The sequence below is a fragment of the Hyla sarda genome, unplaced genomic scaffold (genome assembly GCF_029499605.1).
Source record: "Hyla sarda isolate aHylSar1 unplaced genomic scaffold, aHylSar1.hap1 scaffold_781, whole genome shotgun sequence".
Classification (NCBI taxonomy): Eukaryota; Metazoa; Chordata; class Amphibia; order Anura; family Hylidae; genus Hyla; species Hyla sarda.
This window is the reverse complement of record NW_026610805.1, coordinates 103,629-129,677: the sequence shown is the minus strand read 5'-3', so window position 1 is coordinate 129,677 and position 26,049 is coordinate 103,629. Positions and strand designations below refer to the sequence as shown.

The following is a 26,049-nucleotide window of genomic DNA, read 5'->3' as shown; positions in this document are numbered from 1 at the left end:
GGCACCAGAGCGGCCGGCACCAGAGCGGCCGGCACCAGAGCGGCCGGCACCAGAGCGGCCGGCACCAGACTTCTGCCCGTACCACCATTTCCATCCCATAAAGTGATTATAATGGTAGATTCCCCTTTAAGGCTTAGCCCCTCCCCCTGATCACCGTTACTATGTATCATTGTGCAGTGATGGAATGTTGTGGATACAAAGTATCAATGGACGGGAAGGCGCAGAGCATGAGGAGAACTACAGAGCCCAGCAGTGCCAGGGGGAGGGATCAGCTGCTGCCGAGACAACACAGGGACAGTATCGGGTGTCATGTGACCGGCCTCCAACCCTCATCTGATCTACACAGGAGGGAGCAGCGATCACAGACCCCAGACACAGCGCTCGCCCTATAACCCCCCCCCCCCGCTCACCAGGACCAGCGCTCGCCCTATAATCCCCCCCGCTCACCGGGACCAGCGCTCGCCCTATAATCCCCCCGCTCACCGGGACCAGCGCTCGCCCTATAATCCCCCCCGCTCACCGGGACCAGTGCTCGCCCTATAATCCCCCCCGCTCACCGGGACCAGCGCTCGCCCTATAATCCCCCCGCTCACCGGGACCAGCGCTCGCCCTATAATCCCCCCGCTCACCGGGACCAGCGCTCGCCCTATAATCCCCCCGCTCACCGGGACCAGCGCTCGCCCTATAATCCCCCCGCTCACCGGGACCAGCGCTCGCCCTATAATCCCCCCGCTCACCGGGACCAGCGCTCGCCCTATAATCCCCCGCTCACCGGGACCAGCGCTCGCCCTATAATCCCCCCGCTCACCGGGACCAGCGCTCGCCCTATAATCCCCCCGCTCACCGGGACCAGCGCTCGCCCTATAATCCCCCCGCTCACCGGGACCAGCGCTCGCCCTATAATCCCCCCGCTCACCGGGACCATCGCTCGCCCTATAATCCCCCCGCTCACCGGGACCAGCGCTCGCCCTATAATCCCCCCGCTCACCGGGACCAGCGCTCGCCCTATAATCCCCCCGCTCACCGGGACCAGCGCTCGCCCTATAATCCCCCCGCTCACCGGGACCAGCGCTCGCCCTATAATCCCCCCGCTCACCGGGACCAGCGCTCGCCCTATAATCCCCCCCGCTCACCGGGACCAGCGCTCGCCCTATAATCCCCCCGCTCACCGGGACCAGCGCTCGCCCTATAATCCCCCCGCTCACCGGGACCAGCGCTCGCCCTATAATCCCCCCGCTCACCGGACCAGCGCTCGCCCTATAATCCCCCCGCTCATCGGGACCAGCGCTCGCCCTATAATCCCCCCGCTCATCGGGACCAGCGCTCGCCCTATAATCCCCCCATTCATCAGGACCAGCGCTCGCCCTATAATCCCCCCGCTCATCAGGACCAGCGCTCGCCCTATAATCCCCCCCGCTCATCAGGACCAGCGCTCGCCCTATAATCCCCCCGCTCATCAGGACCAGCGCTCGCCCTATAATCCCCCCGCTCATCAGGACCAGCGCTCGCCCTATAATCCCCCCGCTCATCAGGACCAGCGCTCGCCCTATAATCCCCCCGCTCATCAGGACCAGCGCTCGCCCTATAATCCCCCCGCTCATCAGGACCAGCGCTCACCAGGACCAGCGCTCGCCCCATAATCCCCCCCGCTCACCGGACCAGCGCTCGCCCTATAAACCCCCCGCTCATCAGGACCAGCACTCGCCCCATAATCCCCCCCGCTCACCAGGACCAGCACTCGCCCCATAACCCCCCCCCGCTCACCAGGACCAGCACTCGCCCCATAATCCCCCCCGCTCACCAGGACCAGCACTCGCCCCATAATCCCCCGCTATCCTCCGCACCCGCTACCCTCCATCGTGGGGTGCAGGACCCATGTACAGACAATGAGTTACTCACCACCAGAGCTACACCTCGCCACCCAGGAGCCCCGCACCTCGCCACCCAGGAGCCCCGTGCCTCGCCACCCAGGAGCCCCGCGCCTCATCACCCAGGAGCCCCGCGCCTCATCACCCAGGAGCCCCGCGCCTCGCCACCCAGGAGCCCCGCGCCTCGCCACCCAGGAGCCCCGCGCCTCGCCACCCAGGAGCCCCGCGCCTCGCCACCCAGGAGCCCCGCGCCTCATCACCCAGGAGCCCCGCGCCTCATCACCCAGGAGCCCCGCCTCGCCACCCAGGAGCCCCGCACCTCACCACCCAGGACCCCCACTCCTATAGGTCAGGACCCCCACTCCTATAGGTCAGGACCCCCACTCCTATAGGTCAGGACCCCCACTCCTATAGGTCAGGACCCCTATAATATGTCAGGACCCCCCCTCTCCTATTGGTCAGGACCCCCCTCTCCTATTGGTCAGGACCCCCCTCTCCTATTGGTCAGGACCCCCCTCTCCTATTGGTCAGGACCCCCCTCTCCTATAGGTCAGGACCCCCCTCTCCTATTGGTCAGGACCCCCCTCTCCTATTGGTCAGGACCCCCCACTCCTATAGGTCAGGACCCCCACTCCTATAGGTCAGGACCCCCCTCTCCTATAGGTCAGGACCCCTATAATATGTCAGGACCCCTATAATATGTCAGGACCCCTATAATATGTCAGGACCCCCCTCTCCTATTGGTCAGGACCCCCCTCTCCTATTGGTCAGGACCCCCCCACTCCTATAGGTCAGGACCCCTCTCTCCTATTGGTCAGGACCCCCCTCTCCTATAGGTCAGGACCCCCCCTCTCCTATTGGTCAGGACCCCCCTCTCCTATTGGTCAGGACCCCCCTCTCCTATAGGTCAGGACCCCTCTCATGTCAGGACCCCCGGTGTGGGGCTCACCTGTATGCAGGGACTCCTCGGCCGGGGCCCCGGTGGGCTTCTCCGCCTGTCCATGCTGGAGGAAGGAGGCGCAGAGTATCCAGACCACGATGCGGGACCAAACATCCATGACCCCTCAATACGAGGTCTCTGGGCCCAAGAGCTGGCACTCCACTATGTACAGTACCTCAGAGGAGCAGCAGAGGGCGCTGTGCCCGCCCACCACAAAGCGATGTCCACAGGGGCCAGTCCATACCAGTGTCCTACCAGTCACATCCACCGGGGGGCGCTGCCTCACTGCCGGGAATATCCTATATAAAGACCACACGGGATACCGAGAGCTGTGACCCCGCGGCCCGTCCGACTGCTCCGCACTGATCACCCGCCGGCTCCTCACAAGATCCCCGGCTCCGACTCCCCGAGCTCCGCCCACAAAGTGTCAGGACCGATGACGAGCTCCGACGTCACTGCGCAAAGGACGCAGGGGGCGGGGCGTCTGAATGAGTGACGCGAAAAGAGGAGGGACTGAGCATAAAGCGTCTGATAGGAGAGAAGGCAGTGGGCGGGATTAGGAAGTCAAGACTGGGCGTGGTAGAATGGGTGGGCGGGGAGAGACGCTGCTGATTGACGTGGCAGGTATTAGATTGATAGAATGCAAAGGGGGAGGGCGGAATGCAATTAATTAGAGTCCAGTGGGAGGGGCCTTGGATGTGGGCGTGGTTGTAATCTGATAGGTGGGGCTCACGGTGATTGATAGAGAGGACGGAGCCTGTGGTAATAGGCGGGACTTATTGTGAGTGGCGAGTAATCGGAGGGTGGGCGTGGTGTGAGAAAGCGGCATTAACAGGACATCGCAGGGTGTGATCAGTCACTAGTATGTACGGCTGCGGTTACGCGGTACAGCCGCTGGTTTTGCGGTATATATGGGTGGATCACGTGGTTTATGTTCTGTATTTAATATAAATATCTTATTTCCTGTAGAATGTGAAGAAAGCGTGAGTATAGATCATAGACTGACCACGTGTGATGTAGTGACGTGTCCTCTTAGCCATGACGTCACAGTTATCATCTGACTCTGGAGTATAAAGGAGGACAGAACTGTAGTGTAAAGTATAGAGGAGGACAGAACTGTAGTGTAAAGTATAGAGGAGGACAGAACTGTAGTGTAAAGTATAGAGGAGGACAGAACTGTAGTGTAAAGTATAGAGGAGGACAGAACTGTAGTGTAAAGTATAGAGGAGACAGAGCTGTAGTGTAAAGTATAGAGGAGGACAGAGCTGTAGTGTAAAGTATAGAGGAGGACAGAGCTGTAATGTAAAGTATAGAGGAGGACAGAGCTGTAGTGTAACGTATAGAGGAGGACAGAGCTGTAGTGTAAAGTATAGAGGACAGAGCTGTAATGTAAAGTATAGAGGAGGACAGAGCTGTAGTGTAAAGTATAGAGGAGGACAGAGCTGTAGTGTAAAGTATAGAGGAGGACAGAGCTGTAGTGTAAAGTATAGAGGAGGACAGAGCTGTAGTGTAAAGTATAGAGGAGGACAGAGCTGTAGTGTAAAGTATAGAGGAGAACAGATCTGTAGTGTAAAGTATAGAGGGGGACAGAGCTGTAGTGTAAAGTATAGAGGAGGACAGAGCTGTAGTGTAAAGTATAGAGGAGGACAGAGCTGTAGTGTAAAGTATAGAGGAGGACAGAACTGTAGTGTAAAGTATAGAGGAGGACAGAGCTGTAGTGTAAAGTATAGAGGAGGACAGAGCTGTAGTGTAACGTATAGAGGAGGACAGAGCTGTAGTGTAAAGTATAGAGGAGGACAGAGCTGTAGAGTAAAGTATAGAGGAGGACAGAACTGTAGTGTAAAGTATAGAGGAGGACAGAGCTGTAGTGCAAAGTATAGGGGAGGACAGAGATGTAGAGTAAAGTATAGAGGAGGACAGAACTGTAGTGTAAAGTATAGAGGAGGACAGAGCTGTAGAGTAAAGTATAGAGGAGGACAGAGCTGTAGTGTAAAGTATAGAGGAGGACAGAACTGTAGTGTAAAGTATAGAGGAGGACAGAACTGTAGTGTAAAGTATAGAGGAGGACAGAGATGTAGTGTAAAGTATAGAGGAGGACAGAGCTGTAGTGTAAAGTATAGAGGAGGCCAGAACTGTAGAGTAAAGTATAGAGGAGGACAGAGCTGTAGAGTAAAGTATAGAGGAGGACAGAGCTGTAGTGTAAAGTATAGAGGAGGACAGAGCTGTAGTGTAAAGTATAGAGGAGGACAGAGCTGTAGTGTAAAGTATAGAGGAGGACAGAGCTGTAGTGTAACGTATAGAGGAGGACAGAGCTGTAGTGTAAAGTATAGAGGAGGACAGAGCTGTAGAGTAAAGTATAGAGGAGGACAGAACTGTAGTGTAAAGTATAGGGGAGGACAGAGCTGTAGTGTAAAGTATAGGGGAGGACAGAGATGTAGAGTAAAGTATAGAGGAGGCCAGAACTGTAGTGTAAAGTATAGAGGAGGACAGAGCTGTAGTGTAAAGTATAGAGGAGGACAGAGCTGTAGTGTAAAGTATAGAGGAGGACAGAGCTGTAGTGTAAAGTATAGAGGAGGACAGAGCTGTAGTGTAAAGTATAGAGGAGGACAGAGCTGTAGTGTAACGTATAGAGGAGGACAGAGCTGTAGTGTAAAGTATAGAGGAGGACAGAGCTGTAGAGTAAAGTATAGAGGAGGACAGAACTGTAGTGTAAAGTATAGAGGAGGACAGAGCTGTAGTGTAAAGTATAGGGGAGGACAGAGATGTAGAGTAAAGTATAGAGGAGGACAGAACTGTAGTGTAAAGTATAGAGGAGGACAGAGCTGTAGAGTAAAGTATAGAGGAGGACAGAGCTGTAGTGTAAAGTATAGAGGAGGACAGAACTGTAGTGTAAAGTATAGAGGAGGACAGAGCTGTAGTGTAAAGTATAGAGGAGGCCAGAACTGTAGAGTAAAGTATAGAGGAGGACAGAGCTGTAGAGTAAAGTATAGAGGAGGACAGAGCTGTAGTGTAAAGTATAGAGGAGGACAGAGCTGTAGTGTAAAGTATAGAGGAGGACAGAGCTGTAGTGTAAAGTATAGAGGAGGACAGAGCTGTAGTGTAACGTATAGAGGAGGACAGAGCTGTAGTGTAAAGTATAGAGGAGGACAGAGCTGTAGAGTAAAGTATAGAGGAGGACAGAACTGTAGTGTAAAGTATAGGGGAGGACAGAGCTGTAGTGTAAAGTATAGGGGAGGACAGAGATGTAGAGTAAAGTATAGAGGAGGCCAGAACTGTAGTGTAAAGTATAGAGGAGGACAGAGCTGTAGTGTAAAGTATAGAGGAGGACAGAGCTGTAGTGTAAAGTATAGAGGAGGACAGAGCTGTAGTGTAAAGTATAGAGGAGGACAGAGCTGTAGTGTAAAGTATAGAGGAGGACAGAGCTGTAGTGTAACGTATAGAGGAGGACAGAGCTGTAGTGTAAAGTATAGAGGAGGACAGAGCTGTAGAGTAAAGTATAGAGGAGGACAGAACTGTAGTGTAAAGTATAGAGGAGGACAGAGCTGTAGTGTAAAGTATAGGGGAGGACAGAGATGTAGAGTAAAGTATAGAGGAGGACAGAACTGTAGTGTAAAGTATAGAGGAGGACAGAGCTGTAGAGTAAAGTATAGAGGAGGACAGAGCTGTAGTGTAAAGTATAGAGGAGGACAGAACTGTAGTGTAAAGTATAGAGGAGGACAGAACTGTAGTGTAAAGTATAGAGGAGGACAGAGATGTAGTGTAAAGTATAGAGGAGGACAGAGCTGTAGTGTAAAGTATAGAGGAGGCCAGAACTGTAGAGTAAAGTATAGAGGAGGACAGAGCTGTAGAGTAAAGTATAGAGGAGGACAGAGCTGTAGAGTAAAGTATAGAGGAGGACAGAGCTGTAGTGTAAAGTATGGAGGAGGACAGAGCTGTAGTGTAACGTATAGAGGAGGACAGAGCTGTAGTGTAAAGTATAGAGGAGGACAGAACTGTAGTGTAAAGTACAGAGGAGGACAGAACTGTAGTGTAAAGTATAAAGGAGGACAGAACAGTAGTGTAAAGTATAGAGGAGGATAGAACTGTAGTGTAAAGTATAGAGGAGGACAGAGCTGTAGTGTAAAGTATAGAGGAGGACAGAACTGTAGTGTAAAGTACAGAGGAGGACAGAACTGTAGTGTAAAGTATAGAGGAGGACAGAACAGTAGTGTAAAGTATAGAGGAGGAAAGAACTGTAGTGTAAAGTATAGAGGAGGACAGAGCTGTAGTGTAAAGTATAGAGGAGGACAGAGCTGTAGTGTAAAGTATAGAGGAGGACAGAGCTGTAGTGTAAAGTATAGAGGAGGACAGAACTGTAGTGTAAAGTATAGAGGAGGACAGAACTGTAGTGTAAAGTATAGAGGAGGACAGAACTGTAGTGTAAAGTATAGAGGAGGACAGAACTGTAGTGTAAAGTATAGAGGAGGACAGAGCTGTAGTGTAAAGTATAGAGGAGGACAGAGCTGTAGTGTAAAGTATAAAGGAGGACAGATCTGTAGTGTAAAGTATAAAGGAGGACAGAGCTGTAGTGTAAAGTATAGAGGAGGACAGAGCTGTAGTGTAATGTATAGAGGAGGACAGAGCTGTAGTGTAAAGTATAGAGGAGGACAGAGCTGTAATGTAAAGTATAGAGGGGGACAGAACTGTAATGTAAAGTATAGAGGAGAACAGAGCTGTAGTGTAAAGTATAGAGGAGGACAGAGCTGTAGTGTAAAGTATAGAGGAGGACAGAACTGTAGTGTAAAGTATATAGGAGGACAGAGCTGTAGTGTAAAGTATAGAGGAGGACAGAACTGTAGTGTAAAGTATAGAGGAGGACAGAGCTGTAGTGTAAAGTATAGAGGAGCACAGAGCTGTAGTGTAAAGTATAGAGGAGGACAGAGCTGTAGTGTAAAGTATAGAGGAGGACAGAGCTGTAGTGTAAAGTATAGAGGAGGACAGAACTGTAGTGTAAAGTATAGAGGAGGACAGAGCTGTAGTGTAAAGTATAGAGGAGGACAGAGCTGTAGTGTAAAGTATAGAGGAGGACAGAACTGTAGTGTAAAGTATAGAGGAGGACAGAACTGTAGTGTAAAGTATAGAGGAGGGACAGAGCTGTAGTGTAAAGTATAGAGGAGGACAGAGCTGTAGTGTAAAGTATAGAGGAGGACAGAACAGTAGTGTAAAGTATAGAGGAGGACAGAACTGTAGTGTAAAGTATAGAGGAGGACAGAGCTGTAGTGTAAAGTATAAAGGAGGACAGAGCTGTAGTGTAAAGTATAGAGGAGGACAGAACTGTAGTGTAAAGTATAGAGGAGGACAGAGCTGTAGTGTAAAGTATAGAGGAGGACAGAGCTGTAGTGTAAAGTATAGAGGAGGACAGAGCTGTAGTGTAAAGTATAGAGGAGGCCAGAACTGTAGTGTAAAGTATAGAGGAGGACAGAGCTGTAGTGTAAAGTATAGAGGAGGATAGAGCTGTAGTGTAAAGTATAGAGGAGGACAGAGCTGTAGTGTAAAGTATAGAGGAGGACAGAACTGTAGTGTAAAGTATAGAGGAGGACAGAGCTGTAGTGTAAAGTATAGAGGAGGTCAGAGCTGTAGTGTAAAGTATAGAGGAGGACAGAGCTGTAGTGTAAAGTATAGAGGAGGACAGAGCTGTAGTGTAACGTATAGAGGAGGACAGAGCTGTAATGTAAAGTATAGAGGAGGATAGAGCTGTAGTGTAAAGTATAGAGGAGGTCAGAGCTGTAGTGTAAAGTATAGAGGAGGACAGAGCTGTAGTGTAAAGTATAGAGGAGGACAGAGCTGTAGTGTAACGTATAGAGGAGGACAGAGCTGTAGTGTAAAGTATAGAGGAGGACAGAGCTGTAGTGTAAAGTATAGAGGAGGTCAGAGCTGTAGTGTAAAGTATAGAGGAGGATAGAGCTGTAGTGTAAAGTATAGAGGAGGACAGAGCTGTAGTGTAACGTATAGAGGAGGACAGAGCTGTAATGTAAAGTATAGAGGAGGACAGAGCTGTAGTGTAAAGTATAGAGGAGGACAGAGCTGTAGTGTAACGTATAGAGGAGGACAGAGCTGTAGTGTAAAGTATAGAGGAGGGACAGAGCTGTAGTGTAAAGTATAGAGGAGGACAGAGCTGTAGTGTAACGTATAGAGGAGGACAGAGCTGTAGTGTAAGGTATAGAGGAGGACAGAACTGTAGTGTAAAGTATAGAGGAGGACAGAGCTGTAGTGTAAAGTATAGAGGAGGACAGATCTGTAGTGTAAAGTATAGAGGGGGACAGAGCTGTAGTGTAAAGTATAGAGGAGGACAGAGCTGTAGTGTAAAGTATAGAGGAGGACAGAACTGTAGTGTAAAGTATAGAGGAGGACAGAGCTGTAGTGTAAAGTATAGAGGAGGACAGAGCTGTAGTGTAACGTATAGAGGAGGACAGAGCTGTAGTGTAAAGTATAGAGGAGGACAGAGCTGTAGAGTAAAGTATAGAGGAGGACAGAACTGTAGTGTAAAGTATAGAGGAGGACAGAGCTGTAGTGTAAAGTATAGGGGAGGACAGAGATGTAGAGTAAAGTATAGAGGAGGACAGAACTGTAGTGTAAAGTATAGAGGAGGACAGAGCTGTAGAGTAAAGTATAGAGGAGGACAGAGCTGTAGTGTAAAGTATAGAGGAGGACAGAACTGTAGTGTAAAGTATAGAGGAGGACAGAACTGTAGTGTAAAGTATAGAGGAGGACAGAGATGTAGTGTAAAGTATAGAGGAGGACAGAGCTGTAGTGTAAAGTATAGAGGAGGCCAGAACTGTAGAGTAAAGTATAGAGGAGGACAGAGCTGTAGAGTAAAGTATAGAGGAGGACAGAGCTGTAGTGTAAAGTATAGAGGAGGACAGAGCTGTAGTGTAAAGTATAGAGGAGGACAGAGCTGTAGTGTAAAGTATAGAGGAGGACAGAGCTGTAGTGTAACGTATAGAGGAGGACAGAGCTGTAGTGTAAAGTATAGAGGAGGACAGAGCTGTAGAGTAAAGTATAGAGGAGGACAGAACTGTAGTGTAAAGTATAGAGGAGGACAGAGCTGTAGTGTAAAGTATAGGGGAGGACAGAGATGTAGAGTAAAGTATAGAGGAGGCCAGAACTGTAGTGTAAAGTATAGAGGAGGACAGAGCTGTAGTGTAAAGTATAGAGGAGGACAGAGCTGTAGTGTAAAGTATAGAGGAGGACAGAGCTGTAGTGTAAAGTATAGAGGAGGACAGAGCTGTAGTGTAAAGTATAGAGGAGGACAGAGCTGTAGTGTAACGTATAGAGGAGGACAGAGCTGTAGTGTAAAGTATAGAGGAGGACAGAGCTGTAGAGTAAAGTATAGAGGAGGACAGAACTGTAGTGTAAAGTATAGAGGAGGACAGAGCTGTAGTGTAAAGTATAGGGGAGGACAGAGATGTAGAGTAAAGTATAGAGGAGGACAGAACTGTAGTGTAAAGTATAGAGGAGGACAGAGCTGTAGAGTAAAGTATAGAGGAGGACAGAGCTGTAGTGTAAAGTATAGAGGAGGACAGAACTGTAGTGTAAAGTATAGAGGAGGACAGAACTGTAGTGTAAAGTATAGAGGAGGACAGAGATGTAGTGTAAAGTATAGAGGAGGACAGAGCTGTAGTGTAAAGTATAGAGGAGGCCAGAACTGTAGAGTAAAGTATAGAGGAGGACAGAGCTGTAGAGTAAAGTATAGAGGAGGACAGAGCTGTAGAGTAAAGTATAGAGGAGGACAGAGCTGTAGTGTAAAGTATGGAGGAGGACAGAGCTGTAGTGTAACGTATAGAGGAGGACAGAGCTGTAGTGTAAAGTATAGAGGAGGACAGAACTGTAGTGTAAAGTACAGAGGAGGACAGAACTGTAGTGTAAAGTATAAAGGAGGACAGAACAGTAGTGTAAAGTATAGAGGAGGATAGAACTGTAGTGTAAAGTATAGAGGAGGACAGAGCTGTAGTGTAAAGTATAGAGGAGGACAGAACTGTAGTGTAAAGTACAGAGGAGGACAGAACTGTAGTGTAAAGTATAAAGGAGGACAGAACAGTAGTGTAAAGTATAGAGGAGGATAGAACTGTAGTGTAAAGTATAGAGGAGGACAGAGCTGTAGTGTAAAGTATAGAGGAGGACAGAGCTGTAGTGTAAAGTATAGAGGAGGACAGAACTGTAGTGTAAAGTATAGAGGAGGACAGAACAGTAGTGTAAAGTATAGAGGAGGAAAGAACTGTAGTGTAAAGTATAGAGGAGGACAGAGCTGTAGTGTAAAGTATAGAGGAGGACAGAGCTGTAGTGTAAAGTATAGAGGAGGACAGAGCTGTAGTGTAAAGTATAGAGGAGGACAGAACTGTAGTGTAAAGTATAGAGGAGGACAGAACTGTAGTGTAAAGTATAGAGGAGGACAGAACTGTAGTGTAAAGTATAGAGGAGGACAGAACTGTAGTGTAAAGTATAGAGGAGGACAGAGCTGTAGTGTAAAGTATAGAGGAGGACAGAGCTGTAGTGTAAAGTATAAAGGAGGACAGATCTGTAGTGTAAAGTATAAAGGAGGACAGAGCTGTAGTGTAAAGTATAGAGGAGGACAGAGCTGTAGTGTAAAGTATAGAGGAGGACAGAACTGTAGTGTAAAGTATAGAGGAGAACAGAACTGTAGTGTAATGTATAGAGGAGGACAGAGCTGTAGTGTAAAGTATAGAGGAGGACAGAGCTGTAATGTAAAGTATAGAGGGGGACAGAACTGTAATGTAAAGTATAGAGGAGAACAGAGCTGTAGTGTAAAGTATAGAGGAGGACAGAGCTGTAGTGTAAAGTATAGAGGAGGACAGAACTGTAGTGTAAAGTATATAGGAGGACAGAGCTGTAGTGTAAAGTATAGAGGAGGACAGAACTGTAGTGTAAAGTATAGAGGAGGACAGAGCTGTAGTGTAAAGTATAGAGGAGCACAGAGCTGTAGTGTAAAGTATAGAGGAGGACAGAGCTGTAGTGTAAAGTATAGAGGAGGACAGAGCTGTAGTGTAAAGTATAGAGGAGGACAGAACTGTAGTGTAAAGTATAGAGGAGGACAGAGCTGTAGTGTAAAGTATAGAGGAGGACAGAGCTGTAGTGTAAAGTATAGAGGAGGACAGAACTGTAGTGTAAAGTATAGAGGAGGACAGAACTGTAGTGTAAAGTATAGAGGAGGGACAGAGCTGTAGTGTAAAGTATAGAGGAGGACAGAGCTGTAGTGTAAAGTATAGAGGAGGACAGAACAGTAGTGTAAAGTATAGAGGAGGACAGAACTGTAGTGTAAAGTATAGAGGAGGACAGAGCTGTAGTGTAAAGTATAGAGGAGGACAGAGCTGTAGTGTAAAGTATAGAGGAGGACAGAACTGTAGTGTAAAGTATAGAGGAGGACAGAGCTGTAGTGTAAAGTATAGAGGAGGACAGAGCTGTAGTGTAAAGTATAGAGGAGGACAGAGCTGTAGTGTAAAGTATAGAGGAGGCCAGAACTGTAGTGTAAAGTATAGAGGAGGACAGAGCTGTAGTGTAAAGTATAGAGGAGGATAGAGCTGTAGTGTAAAGTATAGAGGAGGACAGAGCTGTAGTGTAAAGTATAGAGGAGGACAGAACTGTAGTGTAAAGTATAGAGGAGGACAGAGCTGTAGTGTAAAGTATAGAGGAGGTCAGAGCTGTAGTGTAACGTATAGAGGAGGACAGAGCTGTAATGTAAAGTATAGAGGAGGATAGAGCTGTAGTGTAAAGTATAGAGGAGGTCAGAGCTGTAGTGTAAAGTATAGAGGAGGACAGAGCTGTAGTGTAAAGTATAGAGGAGGACAGAGCTGTAGTGTAACGTATAGAGGAGGACAGAGCTGTAATGTAAAGTATAGAGGAGGATAGAGCTGTAGTGTAAAGTATAGAGGAGGTCAGAGCTGTAGTGTAAAGTATAGAGGAGGACAGAGCTGTAGTGTAAAGTATAGAGGAGGACAGAGCTGTAGTGTAACGTATAGAGGAGGACAGAGCTGTAGTGTAAAGTATAGAGGAGGACAGAGCTGTAGTGTAAAGTATAGAGGAGGTCAGAGCTGTAGTGTAAAGTATAGAGGAGGATAGAGCTGTAGTGTAAAGTATAGAGGAGGACAGAGCTGTAGTGTAACGTATAGAGGAGGACAGAGCTGTAATGTAAAGTATAGAGGAGGACAGAGCTGTAGTGTAAAGTATAGAGGAGGACAGAGCTGTAGTGTAACGTATAGAGGAGGACAGAGCTGTAGTGTAAAGTATAGAGGAGGACAGAGCTGTAGTGTAAAGTATAGAGGAGGACAGAGCTGTAGTGTAACGTATAGAGGAGGACAGAGGTGTAGTGTAAGGTATAGAGGAGGACAGAACTGTAGTGTAAAGTATAGAGGAGGACAGAGCTGTAGTGTAAAGTATAGAGGAGGACAGAGCTGTAGTGTAAAGTATAGAGGAGGACAGAGCTGTAGTGTAAAGTATAGAGGAGGACAGAGCTGTAGTGTAAAGTATAGAGGAGGATAGAGCTGTAGTGTAAAGTATAGAGGAGGACAGAGCTGTAGTGTAACGTATAGAGGAGGACAGAGGTGTAGTGTAAGGTATAGAGGAGGACAGAACTGTAGTGTAAAGTATAGAGGAGGACAGAACTGTAGTGTAAAGTATAGAGGAGGACAGAACTGTAGTGTAAAGTATAGAGGAGGACAGAACTGTAGTGTAAAGTATAGAGGAGGACAGAACTGTAGTGTAAAGTATAGAGGAGGACAGAGCTGTAGTGTAAAGTATAGAGGAGGACAGAGCTGTAGTGTAACGTATAGAGGAGGACAGAGGTGTAGTGTAAGGTATAGAGGAGGACAGAACTGTAGTGTAAAGTATAGAGGAGGACAGAGCTGTAGTGTAAAGTATAGAGGAGGACAGAGCTGTAGTGTAAAGTATAGAGGAGGACAGAGCTGTAGTGTAAAGTATAGAGGAGGATAGAGCTGTAGTGTAAAGTATAGAGGAGGACAGAGCTGTAGTGTAACGTATAGAGGAGGACAGAGGTGTAGTGTAAGGTATAGAGGAGGACAGAACTGTAGTGTAAAGTATAGAGGAGGACAGAGCTGTAGTGTAAAGTATAGAGGAGGACAGAACTGTAGTGTAAAGTATAGAGGAGGACAGAACTGTAGTGTAAAGTATAGAGGAGGACAGAACTGTAGTGTAAAGTATAGAGGAGGACAGAGCTGTAGTGTAAAGTATAGAGGAGGACAGAGCTGTAGTGTAAAGTATAGTGGAGGACAGAGCTGTAGTGTAAAGTATAGAGGAGGACAGAACTGTAGTGTAAAATATAGAGGAGGACAGAGCTGTAGTGTAAAGTATAGAGGAGGACAGAACTGTAGTGTAAAATATAGAGGAGGACAGAGCTGTAGTGTAAAGTATAGAGGAGGACAGAGCTGTAGTGTAAAGTATAGAGGAGGACAGAGCTGTAGTGTAAAGTATAGAGGAGGACAGAGCTGTAGTGTAAAGTATAGAGGAGGACAGAGCTGTAGTGTAAAGTATAGAGGAGGACAGAGCTGTAGTGTAATGTATAGAGGAGGACAGAACTGTAGTGTAAAGTATAGAGGAGGACAGAGCTGTAGTGTAAAGTATAGAGGAGGACAGAACTGTAGTGTAAGGTATAGAGGAGGTCAGAACTGTAGAGTAAAGTATAGAGGAGGACAGAGCTGTAGTGTAAAGTATAGAGGAGGACAGAGCTGTAGTGTAAAGTATAGAGGAGGACAGAGCTGTAGTGTAAAGTATAGAGGAGGACAGAGCTGTAGTGTAAAGTATAGAGGAGGACAGAGCTGTAGTGTAAAGTATAGGGGAGGACAGAACTGTAGTGTAAAGTATAGGGGAGGACAGAACTGTAGTGTAAAGTATAGAGGAGGACAGAACTGTAGTGTAAAGTATAGAGGAGGACAGAACTGTAGTGTAAAGTATAGAGGAGGACAGAGCTGTAGTGTAAAGTATAGAGGAGGACAGAGCTGTAGTGTAAAGTATAGAGGAGGACAGAGCTGTAGTGTAAAGTATAGAGGAGGACAGAACTGTAGTGTAAAGTATAGAGGAGGACAGAACTGTAGTGTAAAGTATAGAGGAGGACAGAGCTGTAGTGTAAAGTATAGAGGAGGACAGAACTGTAGTGTAAAGTATAGAGGAGGACAGAACTGTAGTGTAAAGTATAGAGGAGGACATAGCTGTAGTGTAAAGTATAGAGGACAGAGCTGTAGTGTAAAGTATAGAGGAGGACAGAGCTGTAGTGTAAAGTATAGAGGAGGACAGAACTGTAGTGTAAAGTATAGAGGACAGAGCTGTAGTGTAAAGTATAGAGGAGGACAGCTGTAGTGTAAAGTATAGAGGAGGACAGAACTGTAGTGTAAAGTATAGAGGACAGAGCTGTAGTGTAATGTATAGAGGAGGACAGAACTGTAGTGTAAAGTATAGAGGAGGACAGAGGTGTAGTGTAAAGTATAGAGGAGGACAGAACTGTAGTGTAAAGTATAGAGGACAGAGCTGTAGTGTAAAGTATAGAGGAGGACAGAACTGTAGTGTAAAGTATAGAGGAGGACAGAACTGTAGTGTAAAGTATAGAGGAGGACAGAACTGTAGTGTAAAGTATAGAGGAGGACAGAACTGTAGTGTAAAGTATAGAGGAGGACAGAACTGTAGTGTAAAGTATAGAGGAGGACAGAGCTGTAGTGTAAAGTATAGAGGAGGACAGAGCTGTAGTGTAAAGTACAGAGGAGGACAGAGCTGTAGTGTAAAGTATAGAGGAGGACAGAGCTGTAGTGTAAAGTACAGAGGAGGACAGAGCTGTAGTGTAAAGTATAGAGGAGGACAGAACAGTAGTGTAAAGTATAGAGGAGGACAGAACTGTAGTGTAATGTATAGAGGAGGACAGAGCTGTAGTGTAATGTATAGAGGAGGACAGAACTGTAGTGTAAAGTATGGAGGAGGACAGAACTGTAGTGTAAAGTATAGAGGAGGACAGAACTGTAGTGTAAAGTATAGAGGAGGACAGAACTGTAGTGTAAAGTATAGAGGAGGACAGAACTGTAGTGTAAAGTATAGAGGAGGACAGAACAGTAGTGTAAAGTATAGAGGAGGACAGAGCTGTAGTGTAAAGTATAGAGGAGGACAGAGCTGTAGTGTAAAGTATAGAGGAGGACAGAACTGTAGTGTAAAGTATAGAGGAGGACAGAACTGTAGTGTAAAGTATAGAGGAGGACAGAACTGTAGTGTAAAGTATAGAGGAGGACAGAACAGTAGTGTAAAGTATAGAGGAGGACAGAACTGTAGTGTAAAGTATAGAGGAGGACAGAGCTGTAGTGTAAAGTATAGAGGAGGACAGAGCTGTAGTGTAAAGTATAGAGGAGGACAGAGCTGTAGTGTAAAGTATAGAGGAGGACAGAACTGTAGTGTAAAGTATAGAGGAGGACAGAGCTGCAGTGTAAAGTATAGAGGAGGACAGAGCTGTAGTGTAAAGTATAGAGGAGGACAGAGCTGTAGTGTAAAGTATAGAGGAGGACAGAGCTGTAAAGTAAAGTATAGAGGAGGACAGAGCTCTAGTGTAATGTAAAGTATAGAGGAGGACAGAACTGTAGTGTACAACTGGAGATTGATGGGTTACAAACCAGCTGTAAAAATAAATGTTGCCCGAAAAATTGTAATCCCAATAATTCAAAAAATTCCATTAGCCCCAATAACTCAATAACTACAATAAGCCCCATTAACTCAAAAAATACCGTTAGCCCCAATAACTTAAATAACAATGTTAGACACAATAACGCAAAAAATCCCATTAGCCCCAATAACTTAAATAATAACATTAGACCCAATAACTCAAAAAATCCCATTAGCCCCAATAAGTTAAATAGTACAATTAGCCCTTATAACTCAAAAAATGACATTAACCCCAATAACTCTGAAAATCCCATTAGTGAGACTATATGTGTAAAACTTTATGGAAATGTAAAGTGAATGTTCACAAATGCCAGAAGCCGAGCAAATAAAATGGGGGAGCTTGAGGCCTTGATACTGGAGGAACATATTGATATAGTTGGGGTCACTGAGACATGGCTGGTGATATAGTTGGGGTCACTGAGACATGGCTGGTGATATAGTTGGGGTCACTGAGACATGGCTGGTGATATAGTTGGGGTCACTGAGACATGGCTGGTGATATAGTTGGGGTCACTGAGACATGGCTGGTGATATAGTTGGGGTCACTGAGACATGGCTGGTGATATAGTTGGGGTCACTGAGACATGGCTGGTGATATAGTTGGGGGTCACTGAGACATGGCTGGACTCCTCCCATGACTGGGCCGTTAATCTGCAGGGGTTTACATTGTTCCCCAAGGACAGAATGAACAGAAAAGGTGGTGGAGTCTGTCTGTATGTAAGAAGTGGTATGAAAGTCAGTGTGAACGATGCCATAGTGTGTGATGATTCTGAGGAGGTGGAATCACTGTGGGTAGAATTACAAAAGGAGGGAAATACTGAAAAAATAATATTTGGTGTAATCTACAGACCCCCTAATATCACTGAAGAGATAGAAGGTCGGCTGTATAAACAAATAGAGAGGCCTCCCGGGCAGGTACAGTGGTAATAATGGGAGATTTTAACTATCCAGATATAGATTGGGGTCCGGGGTTGGCTAAAACTACAAAGGGGCGACAATTCCTAAATTTATTGCAGGATAATTTTATGGGCCAGTTTGTGGAGGACCCAACAAGAAGTGATGCCTTGTGGGATCTGATCATTTCCAACAACGCAGAGCTGGTTGGTAATGTAACTGTGCGGGAAAACCTTGGTAATAGCGACCACAATATAGTTACTTTTCACTTAAAATGTAGAAAACAAAGACAGACGGGGAAGGCAAAAACATATAACTTTAAAAAGGCAAATTTCCCTGGGCTGAGGGCTGCACTACAGGACATAGACTGGGGGAGGGGTTCTCAAATACTGATACAGAAGGGAAATGGGACATCTTTATATCAACTCTAAATAACTATACAGATAAATATATACCAAAGGGGAACAAATATAAACGATTAAAACTAAATCCTACATGGCTGACAAATGAGGTTAAAAGAGCAATAAACAACAAAAAAATTGCCTTAAAAAAATACAAATCTGATGGGTCAGCGATAACATTTAAACAGTACAAAGAGCTTAATAAAATCTGTAAAAATGTAATAAAAACAGCAAAAATTCAAAATGAGAGACAGGTGGCCGAAGAAAGCAAAACTAATCCTAAATATTTTTTTAGATATATAAATACAAAAAAAACAAGGACAGAGCATGTAGGACCCCTTAATAATGATAATGGGGAGGTTGTCACGGGCGATCAAGAGAAGGCGGAGCTACTGAATGGGTTCTTTAGTTCTGTATACACTATGGAAGAAGGAGCTGACATTGGCCAGGTCAGTGCTGGTAACACATCATGTACAGGTCAGTGCTGGTAACACATCATGTACAGGTCAGTGCTGGTAACACATCATGTACAGGTCAGTGCTGGTAACACATCATATAATGTATTGAACTGGCTTAATGTAGAGATGGTACAAGGTAAGTTAAGTAAAGTAAATGTAAGCAAATCTCCAGGGCCGGATGGACTACACCCAAGAGTTCTTAGAGAGGTAAGTTCAGTAATATCTGTACCCTTGTTCATGATATTTAGAGATTCTCTGGTGTCTGGTATTGTGCCAAGGGACTGGCGCAAGGCTAATGTGGTACCAATCTTCAAGAAGGGCTCTAGGTCTTCGCCAGGCAATTATAGACCGGTAAGTCTAACATGCATTGTGGGTAAATTGTTTGAAGGACTTATAAGGGATTACATACAGGAATACATAGGGGATAATAGTATTATAAGTGATAGACAGCATGGGTTTACTAAGGATAGAAGTTGTCACCAATCTAATTTGCTTTTATGAAGAGGTGAGTAGAAGCCTTGACAGAGGAATGGCTGTGGATATAGAGGGGGGCTCTATATATATAGAGGGGGGGGCTCTGTATATAGAGGAATGGCTGTGGATATAGTGTTTCTGGATTTTGCCAAAGCGTTTGATACTGTCCCTCACAGACGTCTGACAGGTAAGTTAAGGTCCTTGGGCTTGGAAACTTTAGTTTGTAACTGGATTGAACACTGGCTCATGGATCGTACCCAGAGAGTGGGGGTCAATGATTCGTACTCTGATTGGTCCCCGGTTATTAGTGGTGTACCCCAAGGTTCAGTACTGGGCCCGCTGCTGTTTAATTTATTTATCAATGATATAGAGGATGGTAATAACAGCTCTGTTTCTATCTTTGCAGATGACACCAAGCTTTGTAGCACGGTACAGTCTATAGAGAATGTGCATAAGTTACAAGATGACTTGGATAGACTAAGTGTCTGGGCATCCACTTGGCAAATGAGGTTCAATGTGGATAAATGTAAAGTTATGCATCTGGGTACTAATAACCTGCATGCGTCGTATGTCTTAGGGGGGATTAAACTGGCAGAGTCACTGGTAGAGAAGGATCTGGGTGTACTTGTAGATCACAGACTACAGAATAGCATGCAATGTCAGGCTGCTGCTTCCAAAGCCGGCAGGATATTGTCATGTATAAAAAGAGGCATGGACTCGAGGGGCAGGGACATAATACTCCCCCTTTATAAAGCATTGGTACGGCCTCACCTGGAATATGCTGTTCAGTTTTGGTCGCCTGTTCATAAAAGGGACACTGCGGAGTTGGAAAGGGTGCAGAGACGCGCGACTAAACTAATATGGGGCATGGAACATCTTAGCTATGAGGAGCGATTAAAGGAGTTACAATTGTTTAGTCTTGAGAAGAGACGTTTAAGGGGGGATATGATAAACGTATATAAGTATATAAATGGCCCATACAAAAAATATGGAGAAAAACTGTTCCAGGTTAAACCCCCCCAAAGGACGAGGGGGCACTCCCTCCGTCTGGAGAAGAAAAGGTTTAGTCTAAAGGGGCGGCACGCCTTCTTTACCGTGAGGACTGTGAATTTATGGAACGGTCTACCTCAGGAACTGGTCACAGCAGGAACAATTAACAGCTTTAAAACAGGGTTAGATACATTCCTGGAACAAAATAACATTAATGCTTATGCAGAATTATAAAACTACATCCCTTTCCCTTATCCCCTTACATCCTTCCCTTCAATCCCCTGGTTGGACTTGATGGACGTATGTCTTTTTTCAACCATACTAACTATGTAACTATGTAAAGTACAGAGGAGGACAGAACTGTAGTGTAAAGTATAGAGGAGGACAGAACTGTAGTGTAAAGTATAGAGGAGGACAGAACTGTAGTGTAAAGTATAGAGGAGGACAGAGCTGTAGTGTAAAGTATAGAGGAGGACAGAGCTCTAGTGTAAAGTATAGAGGAGGACAGAACTGTAGTGTAAAGTATAGAGGAGGACAGAACTGTAGTGTAAAGTATAGAGGAGGACAGAACTGTAGTGTAAAGTATAGAGGAGGACAGAGCTGTAGTGTAAAGTATAGAGGAGGACAGAGCTGTAGTGTAAAGTATAGAGGAGGACAGAACTGTAGTGTAAAGTATAGAGGAGGACAGAACTGTAGTGTAAACTATAGAGGAGGACAGAGCTGTAGTGTAAAGTACAGAGGAGGACAGAACTGTAGTGTAATGTATAGAGGAGGACAGAACTGTAGTGTAAAGTATAGAGGAGGGCAGAAGTGTAGTGTAATGTACAGAGGAGGACAGAACTGTAGTGTAAAGTATAGAGGAGGACAGAGCTGTAGTGTAAAGTATAGAGGAGGACAGAACTGTAGTGTAAAGTATAGAGGAGGACAGAGCTGTAGTGTAAAGTATAGAGGAGGACAGAACTGTAGTGTAAAGTATAGAGGAGGACAGAACTGTAGTGTAAAGTATAGAGGAGGACAGAACTGTAGTGTAAAGTATAGAGGAGGACAGAGCTGTAGTGTAAAGTACAGAGGAGGACAGACCTGTAGTGTAAAGTATAGAGGAGGACAGAGCTGTAGTGTAAAGTATAGAGGAGGACAGAGCTGTAGTGTAAAGTATAGAGGAGGACAGAGCTGTAGTGTAAAGTATAGAGGAGGACAGAGCTGTAGTGTAAAGTACAGAGGAGGACAGAGCTGTAGTGTAAAGTACAGAGGAGGACAGAGCTGTAGTGTAAAGTATAGAGGAGGACAGAGCTGTAGTGTAAAGTATGGAGGAGGACAGAACTGTAGTGTAAAGTATAGAGGAGGACAGAGCTGTAGTGTAAAGTATAGAGGAGGACAGAGCTGTAGTGTAAAGTATAGAGGAGGACAGAGCTGTAGTGTAAAGTATAGAGGAGGACAGAACTGTAGTGTAAAGTATAGAGGAGGACAGAGCTGTAGTGTAAAGTATAGAGGAGGACAGAACTGTAGTGTAAAGTATAGAGGAGGGACAGAACTGTAGTGTAAAGTATAGAGGAGGACAGAACTGTAGTGTAAAGTATAGAGGAGGACAGAGCTGTAGTGTAAAGTATAAAGGAGGACAGAGCTGTAGTGTAAAGTATAGAGGAGGACAGAACTGTAGTGTAATGTACAGAGGAGGACAGAACTGTAGTGTAAAGTATAGAGGAGGACAGAACTGTAGTGTAAAGTATAGAGGAGGACAGATCTGTAGTGTAAAGTATAGAGGAGGACAGAGCTGTAGTGTAAAGTATAGAGGAGTACAGAGCTGTAGTGTAAAGTATAGAGGAGGACAGAGCTGTAGTGTAAAGTATAGAGGAGGACAGAACTGTAGTGTAAAGTATAGAGGAGGACAGAACTGTAGTGTAAAGTATAGAGGAGGACAGAGGTGAAGTGTAAAGTATAGAGGAGGACAGAGCTGTAGTGTAAAGTATAGAGGAGGACAGAGCTGTAGTGTAAAGTATAGAGGAGGAAAGAACTGTAGTGTAAAGTATAGAGGAGGACAGAGCTGTAGTGTAAAGTATAGAGGAGGACAGAACTGTAGTGTAAAGTATAGAGGAGGACAGAGCTGTAGTGTAAAGTATAGAGGAGGACAGAGCTGTAGTGTAAAGTATAGAGGAGGACAGAACTGTAGTGTAAAGTATAGAGGAGGACAGAACTGTAGTGTAAAGTATAGAGGAGGACAGAGCTGTAGTGTAAAGTATAGAGGAGGACAGAGCTGTAGTGTAAAGTACAGAGGAGGACAGAACTGTAGTGTAAAGTATAGAGGAGGACAGAGCTGTAGTGTAAAGTATAGAGGAGGACAGAACTGTAGTGTAAAGTATAGAGGAGGACAGAGCTGTAGTGTAAAGTACAGAGGAGGACAGAACAGTAGTGTAAAGTACAGAGGAGGACAGAACTGTAGTGTAAAGTATAGAGGAGGACAGAGCTGTAGTGTAAAGTATAGAGGAGGACAGAACTGTAGTGTAAAGTACAGAGGAGGACAGAACTGTAGTGTAAAGTATAGAGGAGGAAAGAACTGTAGTGTAAAGTATAGAGGAGGACAGAGCTGTAGTGTAAAGTATAGAGGAGGACAGAACTGTAGTGTAAAGTATAGAGGAGGACAGAACTGTAGTGTAAAGTATAGAGGAGGACAGAGCTGTAGTGTAAAGTATAGAGGAGGACAGAGCTGTAGTGTAAAGTACAGAGGAGGACAGAACTGTAGTGTAAAGTATAGAGGGGGACAGAACTTTAGTGTAAAGTATAGAGGAGGACAGAGCTGTAGTGTAAAGTATAGAGGAGGACAGAGGTGTAGTGTAAAGTATAGAGGAGGACAGAGCTGTAGTGTAAAGTACAGAGGAGGACAGAACTGTAGTGTAAAGTATAGAGGGGGACAGAACTGTAGTGTAAAGTATAGAGGAGGACAGAGCTGTAGTGTAAAGTATAGAGGAGCACAGAACTGTAGTGTAAAGTATAGAGGAGGACAGAGCTGTAGTGTAAAGTATAGAGGAGGACAGAACAGTAGTGTAAAGTATAGAGGAGGACATAGCTGTAGTGTAAAGTACAGAGGAGGACAGAACTGTAGTGTAAAGTATAGAGGAGGACAGAGCTGTAGTGTAAAGTATAGAGGAGGACAGAACTGTAGTGTAAAGTACAGAGGAGGACAGAGCTGTAGTGTAAAGTATAGAGGAGGACAGAGCTGTAGTGTAAAGTATAGAGGAGGACAGAACTGTAGTGTAAAGTATGGAGGAGGACAGAAGTGTAGTGTAATGTATAGAGGAGGACAGAACTGTAGTGTAAAGTACAGAGGAGGACAGAACTGTAGTGTAAAGTATAGAGGAGGACAGAACTGTAGTGTAAAGTACAGAGGAGGACAGAACTGTAGTGTAAAGTATAGAGGAGGACAGAACTGTAGTGTAAAGTATAGAGGAGGACAGAACTGTAGTGTAAAGTATAGAGGAGGACAGAACTGTAGTGTAAAGTATAGAGGAGGACAGAGCTGTAGTGTAAAGTATAGAGGAGGACAGAACTGTAGTGTAAAGTATAGAGGAGGACAGAACTGTAGTGTAAAGTATAGAGGAGGACAGAGCTGTAGTGTAAAGTATAGAGGAGGACAGAGCTGTAGTGTAAAGTACAGAGGAGGACAGAACTGTAGTGTAAAGTATAGAGGAGGACAGAGCTGTAGTGTAAAGTATAGAGGAGGACAGAACTGTAGTGTAAAGTATAGAGGAGGACAGAGCTGTAGTGTAAAGTACAGAGGAGGACAGAACAGTAGTGTAAAGTACAGAGGAGGACAGAACTGTAGTGTAAAGTATAGAGGAGGACAGAGCTGTAGTGTAAAGTATAGAGGAGGACAGAACTGTAGTGTAAAGTACAGAGGAGGACAGAACTGTAGTGTAAAGTATAGAGGAGGAAAGAACTGTAGTGTAAAGTATAGAGGAGGACAGAGCTGTAGTGTAAAGTATAGAGGAGGACAGAACTGTAGTGTAAAGTATAGAGGAGGACAGAACTGTAGTGTAAAGTATAGAGGAGGACAGAGCTGTAGTGTAAAGTATAGAGGAGGACAGAGCTGTAGTGTAAAGTACAGAGGAGGACAGAACTGTAGTGTAAAGTATAGAGGGGGACAGAACTTTAGTGTAAAGTATAGAGGAGGACAGAGCTGTAGTGTAAAGTATAGAGGAGGACAGAGGTGTAGTGTAAAGTATAGAGGAGGACAGAGCTGTAGTGTAAAGTACAGAGGAGGACAGAACTGTAGTGTAAAGTATAGAGGGGGACAGAACTGTAGTGTAAAGTATAGAGGAGGACAGAGCTGTAGTGTAAAGTATAGAGGAGCACAGAACTGTAGTGTAAAGTATAGAGGAGGACAGAGCTGTAGTGTAAAGTATAGAGGAGGACAGAACAGTAGTGTAAAGTATAGAGGAGGACATAGCTGTAGTGTAAAGTACAGAGGAGGACAGAACTGTAGTGTAAAGTATAGAGGAGGACAGAGCTGTAGTGTAAAGTATAGAGGAGGACAGAACTGTAGTGTAAAGTACAGAGGAGGACAGAGCTGTAGTGTAAAGTATAGAGGAGGACAGAGCTGTAGTGTAAAGTATAGAGGAGGACAGAACTGTAGTGTAAAGTATGGAGGAGGACAGAAGTGTAGTGTAATGTATAGAGGAGGACAGAACTGTAGTGTAAAGTACAGAGGAGGACAGAACTGTAGTGTAAAGTATAGAGGAGGACAGAACTGTAGTGTAAAGTATAGAGGAGGACAGAACTGTAGTGTAAAGTATAGAGGAGGACAGAACTGTAGTGTAAAGTATAGAGGAGGACAGAGCTGTAGTGTAAAGTATAGAGGAGGAAAGAACTGTAGTGTAAAGTATGGAGGAGGACAGAGCTGTAGTGTAAAGTATAGAGGAGGACAGAGCTGTAGTGTAATGTATAGAGGAGGATGGATCTGTAGTGTAAACTATAGAGGAGGAACAGAGCTGTAGTGTAAAGTATAGAGGAGGACAGAGCTGTAGTGTAAAGTATAGAGGAGGACCAGAACTGTAGTGTAAAGTATAGAGGGGGACAGAACTGTAGTGTAAAGTATAGAGGAGGACAGAGCTGTAGTGTAAAGTATAGAGGAGCACAGAACTGTAGTGTAAAGTATAGAGGAGGACAGAGCTGTAGTGTAAAGTATAGAGGAGGACAGAACAGTAGTGTAAAGTATAGAGGAGGACATAGCTGTAGTGTAAAGTACAGAGGAGGACAGAACTGTAGTGTAAAGTATAGAGGAGGACAGAGCTGTAGTGTAAAGTATAGAGGAGGACAGAACTGTAGTGTAAAGTACAGAGGAGGACAGAGCTGTAGTGTAAAGTATAGAGGAGGACAGAGCTGTAGTGTAAAGTATAGAGGAGGACAGAACTGTAGTGTAAAGTATGGAGGAGGACAGAAGTGTAGTGTAATGTATAGAGGAGGACAGAACTGTAGTGTAAAGTACAGAGGAGGACAGAACTGTAGTGTAAAGTATAGAGGAGGACAGAACTGTAGTGTAAAGTATAGAGGAGGACAGAACTGTAGTGTAAAGTATAGAGGAGGACAGAACTGTAGTGTAAAGTATAGAGGAGGACAGAGCTGTAGTGTAAAGTATAGAGGAGGAAAGAACTGTAGTGTAAAGTATGGAGGAGGACAGAGCTGTAGTGTAAAGTATAGAGGAGGACAGAGCTGTAGTGTAATGTATAGAGGAGGATGGATCTGTAGTGTAAACTATAGAGGAGGAACAGAGCTGTAGTGTAAAGTATAGAGGAGGACAGAGCTGTAGTGTAAAGTATAGAGGAGGACAGAACTGTAGTGTAAAGTATAGAGGAGGACAGAACTGTAGTGTGAAGTATAGAGGAGGACAGAGCTGTAGTGTAAAGTATGGAGGAGGACAGAACTGTAGTGTAAAGTATAGAGGAGGACAGAGCTGTAGTGTAAAGTAAAGAGGAAGACAGAGCTGTAATGTAAAGTATAGAGGAGGACAGAGCTGTAATGTAAAGTATAGAGGAGGACAGAGCTGTAGTGTAAAGTAAAGAGGAGGGACAGAGCTGTAGTGTAAAGTATAGAGGAGGACAGAACTGTAGTGTAAAGTATAGAGGAGGACAGAGGTGTAGTGTAAAGTATGGAGGATGACAGAGCTGTAGTGTAAAGTATAGAGGAGGACCAGAACTGTAGTGTAAAGTATAGAGGAGGACAGAACTGTAGTGTAAAGTACAGAGGAGGACAGACCTGTAGTGTAAATTACAGAGGAGGACAGAGCTGTAGTGTAAAGTACAGAGGAGGACAGGGCTGTAGTGTAAAGTACA

General features: G+C 45.1%; 1 protein-coding gene across 1 annotated transcript in view; it reads right to left on the bottom strand.

The window, feature by feature from the left end:
• The window catches only part of LOC130346295 (stromal interaction molecule 1-like), a gene marked incomplete at its 3' end in the record, with an annotated part of 35,444 nt that extends 32,175 nt beyond the window's left edge, over positions 1-3,269 (bottom strand). The window contains exon 1 of the mRNA XM_056554536.1: positions 2,818-3,269. Within this exon, the coding sequence (XP_056410511.1) occupies positions 2,818-2,926 (109 nt within the window). The remainder of the gene's footprint in view (positions 1-2,817) is intronic.
• Between the last annotated feature and the right edge of the window lie 22,780 nt (positions 3,270-26,049).